At 43.5% G+C, this 9639-nt stretch overlaps 1 protein-coding gene across 1 annotated transcript in view; it reads left to right on the plus strand.

The window, feature by feature from the left end:
- Nucleotides 1–6938: 6938 nt before the first annotated feature.
- lgi3 (leucine-rich repeat LGI family, member 3) overlaps nt 6939–9639 on the plus strand; it is an 18449-nt gene continuing 15748 nt past the window's right edge. Inside the window, exons 1-2 of the mRNA XM_084389556.1 lie at nt 6939–7397; nt 9097–9168. Coding sequence (XP_084245682.1) covers nt 7186–7397; nt 9097–9168 — 284 coding nt within the window. The 5' untranslated portion in view covers nt 6939–7185. The remainder of the gene's footprint in view (nt 7398–9096; nt 9169–9639) is intronic.

A 9639-nucleotide genomic window follows, 5' to 3' on the forward strand; every position in this document is an offset into this window, starting at 1 on the left:
TGGTCCAAACCTGTATGAGTTTCTTTTCTCTGTTAGACACAAAAGAAGATATTTTGAAGAATGCTGGTAACCAGGCAGTTGTTGGCACCCATGGACTTCCATAGTAGTATGGAACATTTTTGGGTGAAATATCCCTTTAAAGTGGCTATATGTAGAATTCAGAAACCCTTGTTATTAGCGACACTGGTGGCCGTTAAGTGAACTGCATCCAGCAACTTATTGCTCGTGCTCGTACTCGTACTCGTGATGTGCACACGTAACGTACAAGGCCCGTAATTCAAGGCCCTGTCTATTTATAATATAGGGGGCGGAGCTTCAGATTCTAGAGAGCATTTGATTGGACAGAAAATCTGATGAGATGCTGAAGTGCAGAGTGGTGTCATCAAAATCATTGATCCTTATTGGTGGAAGTGAGAGACTGTAAGTTTTGAATGCAATCTTCTAAATGCGAATTTTGTCATTATTTTGGAGTACACTTAGCCTGACGTCGTCATACTCAATTCTAGTCAGAATGTGAGTCTGATACTTCTCCATTGAGCTTTGATTATGGGGCGTGTTTCAACCGAACCAGGAAAAAAAATTCCTCTGCACTCAATTGGATAGACCTACAACCAATCAGAGCAACGGAGTAAGTGACGTATGTTTTTCATTCATGTTTCCGATCGCGGTTCTCTGTTCCTCTTTTAAAATTAATGCGCTGTCGATATCTTCTATAACAGACGCGATGGCGGAATCTACACATGATGTTTTATAAACAAATTTCAGGAGGAGCACATTCAAATAATCAATCCAATCAACCGTCTATCAGCATGAGAGGAAAGCATATATTTATTCACTCGGTCAACTCACCTAACATGACAGTTTTCAGCATCCCTGCACTCACTCTTGGCTTGTTCTTCCACAGCCAGGAATACGGGGGGAGTACTTTGGGTTCGGGCCGAATACCGAGCCCGAAGCCTCGCCTCAGACAGCACGACAAATATGCATTTATTCTATCTGACTTATTTGTAAGCGTGAACTCGTGAAATCTCAATTCTTCAGCGGCAGTCATTTGAATTCAACCCAAGCGCTCGTTGATGACGTGGATGATGACGTTACCGTTGCTTATCTGTCCATCATCGTATAAAGCCCGCCCTGACAATTTGATTGGTCCGAACAATTTTTGTTCGGGCATAATAGCTCCTCAACGGAGCGAGTCCAGACCGAACTTCCCGACCAAAAAATATTGTGGGCGGGGTTCGGGCTGGCACCCAGGCTAGAGTACACTAGTTTATAGATAACAGTAAGGCTACCATCTTCATACTAAAAGCCAAAAAACTTGATTTCATGGGGACTTTAACTAACTGTGCTAAGGATGCCAACCTTGAGTAGCACAAAACTAAATTCAATAGACAACGTACTGAAATTTAGCAACAAAAATGGTATTTAAAATTTTTATTTGAGTGGAAGTCACTATTTTTCAAAAACTGGTTGCCTAATGGTCTCATTGGAACTGCTGGTAGTAGTGTTGGAAAGGCCTCTTCTTCATGGCACATTAGGTTTGGCTTGACTGGTTTTCTCTGATGCATGTTAAAGTAATCATTGCCACTTTCAAGTCGATTTGGTCTGTCCAGAATATAAAAGCAAATGATTCATAACAGCATCCGCATGGAGCGCATATCCTAGAGAGGCCACACACACAAAAAAAAGAATAAAATAAACTTTCAGCCAAATTTTAAAGATAGAGAAACTCCAACAGATGTGCGAGGGAAACATGCACAGAGACTCTTTCACGGAGCCTGGCAAAAGAATCGACTCGGGAAGTGGGTTTGGGATATAAACTCAATAGCATGTTTATCTGCTGTTTTTTCTTTAACGTGCATGAGAAGAGGCAGTGATTCATGGTGGTCGATAGCTTTCCAAATAACATAAAACCCTGCAGGTTACCGGTCCATAGAACGGAAGTCATGACTCACGATAATCAAAGCACATACAAAGCAGGCGTGATTTAGTTTACCTGGAACAAAGACAGACAGACAGACATAGATAGATAGATAGATAGATAGATAGATAGATAGATAGATAGATAGATAGATAGATAGATAGATAGATAGATAGATAGATAGATACTGTTCGAAGAGCCAGTGCAAAACAAGACCATAAAATCAGATGTTTGTAACCAAAGGGCCCTGCTCCAGAAGCACAGCTGGTAATGCTATGCCTGTGGGAAAACTGCTGACGGCGCAGTGCGAAAAAGAGAGGACGTTAAAACACATGTTCAATTCACTCCTCACAGTGTCCTGGGACTGCGTTTCTCAAAAGTATCATGAACTAAGCTGATCGTAGAGACCTTTGGTGGCAATGCTTCTACGATCTACTTAGGCTTACAATACTTTTAGGAAATGCAGCCCTGGTTCAGTATCTCCACACCGGGCTTCTCGGAAGTGAGAACATGACTCAGAAAAAAGCCTGGTTTGTCTACCTGTGACGTGGGCTAGCTGAATAGAGTCGGTGTGTGTGGTGTCAGCTGGTGACAGCCGTGCCTGCCACTGCAATGCCACCCTGCCAAGAACAGAGTGACTGGGAGAGGAGGACGTGGAGGGGAAAAAAGAAAAAGAGGCCAGTTTTTCATTCAGCAGAGGAACCCTCAACTAACAAGAATTGAGGTAATGCTCTAGTGCCCCCTTGTGTTCACATATCATAATAAGCACTCTGAACACTTTTGATCACTCAAACATGTTTGATTTAATATATTATAATGAGTGTCACTTTATAACAGTCTGACTTGCCCGTATATATACTGAAATGGACAATGATGAAAAGTATGTGGAAAGTCTGTAATTAGTGTTGTTTAATGAGGCAAGCATCCCTATTAGAATTGCTCACTCGTTAGAATGCATAATGAGATTTGATATTTTCTTCAGGTGTGACTGGAATGCAGATCTGAAATGTAAGCTTTAACTATTCAGTGTTGCTTTTGAAATGGGGTCAGTAGCTTTATTCTTTGTTCCTGCAGTACTGCAGCTTGTCCTTATATAACAGCTCTTCTCTTCTCTTTTCTTCTCTTACTGTAAAAGCCATAGCTGTTGAATATTTACAACATATATATTAGTACTGTCAAAATCGATTAATCTAACATAAATGTTTGTAGATATGTATGTATGGATGGATGCTCTTCCCCTGGAGGAGGGCTGGGCGGAGAATCTTTTGTTTTGTCAAATATCTGTTCTGCCACTGGCCTTAAGGTCAGTGGTACCCACAATTAATATTAGGGCCAGTTAAACAGAAGAGCAGTTTCCTCAATCTCTGGGTCCCAAGAGAGCGCGGATGGCAGTGCACGATACTATGCCTCTCATCCCCCTCTTCTACCGCCATGAAAGCAGTGGTGTGCGGTTCGAGGTCACAGTGCCTACTCATGCACCCCCTGCCAAATCATGGAGCCAGGTAAGTGTTGCACTACACACTCTGACCCCACTCCGGGACGCTGTGCCTTCCGGGTCAGGCCCATGTGCTCCACCACGCTGCCCCACCGCGGGTACGTCAATAGTCCCTCTGACCCCACTTGTACGGCGTCTGGAAGCCTGGCTAGAGCTTTGGTTCACCTCAGTGGCAGACATTGATGCTCCTGTACTGCGTGCAGAGATCGCAGTCCTACTGGCGAAGGATACGATAGAGCCGATCCCTCCAGCTGATTTGAAGTCAGGGTTACAGCCCGTACTTCACTGTACCCAAGAAAGGCAGTGGGTTGCGACCAATCATTGATCTGCACATCTTGAATCGGCCCCATTCACAAGATTGGTTTGCAGCGATCGACCTGTAGGACGCATACTTTCATGTCTCGATTCTCCCTCAACCCAGACCATTTCTATGCCTTGCGTTCGAGGGACGGCATATCAGAACAAGGTCCTCCCCTAAGGGGCTGTCCCTGTCTCCTCACATCTTCACAAAGGTTGCGGAGGCGGCCCTTGCCCCCCTGAGGGAGCACAGTGTTCGCTTTCTCAACTACCTCGACGACTGACTCATCCTTGCCCACTCACAAGAGCAGTTATGCAAACAGAGGGACTTGGTGCTCATGCACCTCAGCCATCTGGGGCTTTGGGTCAACTGGGAAAAGAGCAAGCTCAGAGAATGCATAGAATCTCTTTTCTCAGTATGGAGTTGTGCTCGGTCAACATGACAGCATGTTTCACGAACGAGTGTGCTCAGTCAGTGCTGAACTGCCTGAATCAATTCACTACTTGGGTATATGGCATCCACTGTCATGCTGCTCGGGTTGCTTCATATGAGACTGCTTCTGCACTAGCTACACGCCAGAGTCCCGAGATGGGCATGGCGCAGCCGCAGACACCGGGTGGCATTCACACTGGCATGTTGCCAAACCTTCAGCTTTTCTATGGCCAGGGGTTCCCCTAGAACAAGTGTCCAGGCATGTTGTTGTCTCAACAGATGCCTCCATCACCGGCTGGGGTGCCATGTGCGATGGGCTTTGGGTTCCTGGATAGGACCTTGACTGCAGTGGCATATCAATTGCCTCGAATTGCTAGCAGTATTCCTTGCCCTGCGCCGGTTCCGACCGTTGCTGCAGGACAAGCATGTACTGGTCCGGATGGCCAACACATTGACCGTTGTGTACAATCAACCGCAGGGTCTACGCTCCTGTCGCATGTCTCAACTCGCCCACCATCTCAATCGTGCAACTGATGAGCTCTCACAACAGCAAGGATACGCTGGCACACACGCAAGTATGTGTGTGTTTCCCCAAGTGAGCTTGCTCGCACAGACACTGTGTAAGGTCATGGAGGACAAGGAGCAGGTCTTGATGGTTGCGCGGTACTGGCTCACCCGGACCTGGTTCCCAGAACCGATGCTTCTCACGACAGCCCCTCCCTGGTGGATTCCCCTGAGAAGGACCTGCTTTCTCTGAGACGGGGCACCATATGGCACCCACATCCAGACCTCTGGAACCTCGACGTGTGGTCTCTGGACGGGAAGCGGAGGACTTAAGTGATCTGCCTCCAGGAGTGGTTGACAGGATCACTTCAGCTAGAGCCTCCTCTACGTTCAGGGATCAGGTGGTGAACCTGCAAGCGCTGCCCCTGGATGAGGCAGCCCCAGCCCTTGCTCTGCTTTGTCCCCTTTGCACCTTGCGCCTGTACGTGGACCACACACAGAGCTTCAGGACCTTTAGACCAGCTCTTTGTCGGTTATGGAGGCCAGCAGAAGGGAAAGACTGTCTCCAAGCAGAGGTTGGCTCACTGGATTATGGATGCCATAGTCTTGGCGTTTCAAGCTCAAGACCAACTGTGCCCCCTTGGGGTGAGAGCTCACTCCACTCGGAGTGTTGGCTCCTCCTGGGCATTTGCACACGGCGCCTTGGCCTTGCATTTGTAGAGCTGTGGGCTGGGCGACACCTTACACGTTTGTGAGGTTTTACAATCTTTGTGTAGAGCCTGTGTCCTCTCGTGTACTGCATACAAGTAGTTAGTAAGTCCTTTCTTTGTCCTTTCTTCCACCCCAGCAGGGTTGGGGGGGATTAGTTAGCATTGGCAGGTTGCTGGAAGGGACAATAATCATGGCGTTTTGCTAGGAATTCCAATTCATCAGTCATTCTGACGTAACGTCCAACGTGACTGAATGTTACTAATGTAACCCCTGTTCCCTGAAGATGTTACGTCCTGTCGCCACAATCGCTGTACCATCACTGAACGGCCGGTACACCGTCTTTGCTCCTTAGAGCAAAACTTGAATGAGTGAGTTCAGCATGCTTCCATACATACACTCTGCTCTCAGGCGAGATCCCAATTCGTCAGTCGTTCTGAAATAAGGTCTCCATTCCCTCCTTCAGGGAACAGGGGTTACATTAGTAACCTAGACTTTTTCATGCCATTCTTATAACAAGATCATTTTATTAGCAAAATATCTTACCACTCTCTGGTGCATCCAGGTTGCAGTCCATGTATGGTCTAATATGCAATTTGCTTCTTCTTCCCCTTGAATCAGAATAAATTTTAGAATTATCTTGTACTTTAAAATCTTGAATTAATGATATCTGCAATACATTAATGTTGGTTCTGTTCTGTTTACCCTGAGGGGGGTTATTGCTGCTCTCCCTGCTCTTATCCATGCTAGGCTGCATGGATGCGCAGGGAGTTATTGCCCAGAACAGAACCATACCACCAATCCTAACTGTATGCTAATTGTTAATCGTATTTGATGATAGTGGTCCTGACAGAAATGTATCTTTAACAAGACTATAAGCATAGATAGCAGGCATGGCAGGATAACCATAGATATCTATAGGTACAATATGCATCACATGACTAACAAACATGCGTCATAGTTTTCAAACACCTCCGTATTCACAGTTCACACCACAACACGAAAACTGCATTTTCAAATTCATCCACTTGGGAGAGATTCTTCAAAAAACTTTTGCTGGACAAAAATGCAGTCTCAGTGTGGATGAAAGGCCAAAACATAAAGAAAGAAAAAAAAGATGCGTTTTCAAATGTATCTGGATTAATGTGAACGTAGCCTCAGATAAGGAAAAAATCCTTGATGTATTGTTGGGGGATCCCCTGCAACATGCTTGGGAACCACTAGTCTAGAAGACAATATTTTCATTAAAGCGTGTGCTTATATGTCCATGATTTCTAGAAGGTTTGCTTGAAATTTGCCTTAGCGTAAACATGAGGATTTTACATGATTTAGTGTTACCTCCACTGACCTGTTCATTACCCCCTGCTTCTTCATCTTGGTTCACAATCTCCACTATGTTCTCTGCCGTATTCGCTGCTACTGCTTAAGTGTTGGCCCATGCGACTGTTAATAATTCATTGTCAGCTTTGCTGCACTCTGGTCTGAGGCTGAGTGTGTGCGGAGCAGTGCTGGCTGACACACTCCTGCAGTCTGTGCTCTGACAGCTGCACCACAGAGAGAGAGAGAGAGAGAAGAGAGAACACCGCAGAGTACACTGAGACAGTCAAATACACACTCATACACGCACCCAGGGAACACCAGTCACTGCCCACTCGTTTTCTGTTCCCTCTGTCAGTCTCTTCTGAGCCTAACACCTCCCCTCCTCTCCCGTTCACACTCTGGAGCTTCCTCTCTTGCAGTTTTTTTAATAAGGAAAGGATAAAAAACAGATCCCTCTCTCCAGCCTCCTGTGTTTCTTGACTCAAGCAGGAGAAGAGAAGGTGGAAGATGGTGGAAGCAAGGCCCAGGCGGACTCTACGATGGCCAGATTGGCGGCTGTCCGTTTGCCTGCTGCTTTTCTGTATGTTTGGGAACGCGGTGGGCCGCAAAGCTTCCAAAATCCCACGATGTCCAGCCACCTGCTCCTGTACTAAAGACAGTGCCTTCTGCGTGGACACCAAAGCCATTCCCAAGAGCTTCCCACCAGGAATCATCTCCCTGTGAGTACTGAAAAGATCATGTTTACCTATTTCTTCTGTCCTTTCATTTCTTTATATTCAAAGTAGAGAAAAGTTGGTCATATAAAATATTATCATTTCCCATGCTTTTGCACTCATATACCATTTTTCTCTGCGGCATAACATGGATTGTCTAGAGTAATTGATTTATAGGTAGAAGACAGCTGAGTTGAACTTTGTCACCCGTCAAGTGACTTATGATGTCATTCCTTTTGGCATAAAGGTTTAGCATTAACATTTTACAGTAAGGTTCCACTTGTTAACATTAGTTATAGCTAACATGAATTAAGAATGAACAATTGTATTTGTATTAGCTAATATTAACAAAGACTAATAAATACTGTAACAAATGTATTGCTCATTATTAGTTAATGCATTAACCAATGGGACCTTATTGTTACAGATTTATGCCATTATAATACAGTCATATATTCATATTTTCTATACAGTAGTGACAGTTCATATAGCCTGTAAAGCAACAAAAGGGCAAAAAACATTGTAAAGTAGCTGATTTAACTTTAAATATCGCCCTATTCAAAACTGTTATTTGCTATTTATTGATAATTTTCATCTCATAATATTTAGCTGAAGCGGTGGGGAAGGGGAATTATTAATGAACAATGACTTAATTTTAGTCTGTTCGTCACAAGAATCTGTTGTATGGCTTGAGTAGACTTGAAATAAAGAGTCGAATGGACTATACTTTTTGAGAGTTTCATATGTGGGTGAACTATTCCTTTCAACAGACAGAGAGTTGACAACACTACAGACTTCGCCTCTGAGAGAACAGACCCACAGATACCAATTATTTCATCAATTGATTTTCAAGTTTTGCCTCAGTCTGTTTGTTAGTAATTTCACTTAAGTTTTCATTCCTAGTATTTCATTACATACTATTTGAAGACTTACATTACCAGGATTTCATCTGAGTTTACTCATACTCATGTCTATATTCTGAAGAAAGTTTTGATAAAGGCCTTTGATTTTCTTAAGTTTCCATGCATATAGAGTTCGGCACTCAGATGGTGCCCTTATTTTCAGACTGAGAATATAAAAGGGAAGGAAGATGTGTGTCCTAGTTTCTAATAATTAAACAGTGAGATCCTTTCAGGTGTGGAGAGCAATTAGAAGAAAAAAAGGCCAAACAGAATTCCTTAAAATTAGATAAAAATGACTTTTTTACTATATTTTAATGATGTACATATTGGAAAAAAGTGGTGCTATCCCTAAATTATTCATCATAATACCAGTGTTATACTTAGAGTTAGAAATGTTTCAAACCCCTATATCAAAGTGCTAAATATTAAGTACTTATCCCACATCGCTTGTGCTTTGCATCTGAATAATAAATTATGTGGCTTTATAGAGATGTGCTATTACTCTTCCAAGCAATTCCATCTGGAGGGCAATTAAACAGGCTAAAACAACCCAATATACGTACACTGCGGTAGCCAATCATATCTGGGACATCATATCTTAGGACATACATAGACTTGAGGGTGGACGCTTTTGACTTGAGCCAAGCAAAGCAACCAGACATGCAGCTATACATATCAACATCATGCTGTCGTTTAAAATGAGATTTTCAGATGTTATGAAGACATTTTGAGCATTTACTTTAAGATGACAGTAACAGCAACTACATTTGTGTTGATGATGATGGTTTCTGCTGTCTTATCAGGACTATGGTGAACGCTGCCTTCACAGAGATTCCTGAAGGAGCTTTTTCCCACATGCACCTACTGCATTTCTTGTGAGTACTAGATGCACATAACCCTCCTCTGCATTTTCTTATTATGGCCTGTGCGTGTTTGAAAGGGAAAAGAGAGAGAGTGATAATTGTAGTGTTTGTCAGCTGCATGTCTGAGCAGTGTGTAGTGTGATGTGTATCAGTGACAGACCCTCCATTTACAGACTCACACAACAACAGTGTGTCTGTCCTCCCTGTGTGTGTGTGTGAGAAAGACACAAGAGAGAAGTTTGTTTTCAAATGACAGCATGCCAGTTCTTTAGTCACTGAATCAGTAAACAAATGAAACACATTCTGCGTTATCAGATTTGCAATGCTTGTAAAATATGTTGGTGTGTATTTCTATATGAAAAATATATTTTTGTAACAGAAAATCCACTGTCAGCAGCGATCAAATCTGTACATCTCGTTCTTTTCCTTGCTGAAATAATTTTCATATAGCCAGATGTCATGAAGCAGACTGATATTTGAGAC

The sequence above is a fragment of the Rutilus rutilus genome (assembly GCF_951802725.1).
Source record: "Rutilus rutilus genome assembly, chromosome: 19".
Classification (NCBI taxonomy): Eukaryota; Metazoa; Chordata; class Actinopteri; order Cypriniformes; family Leuciscidae; genus Rutilus; species Rutilus rutilus.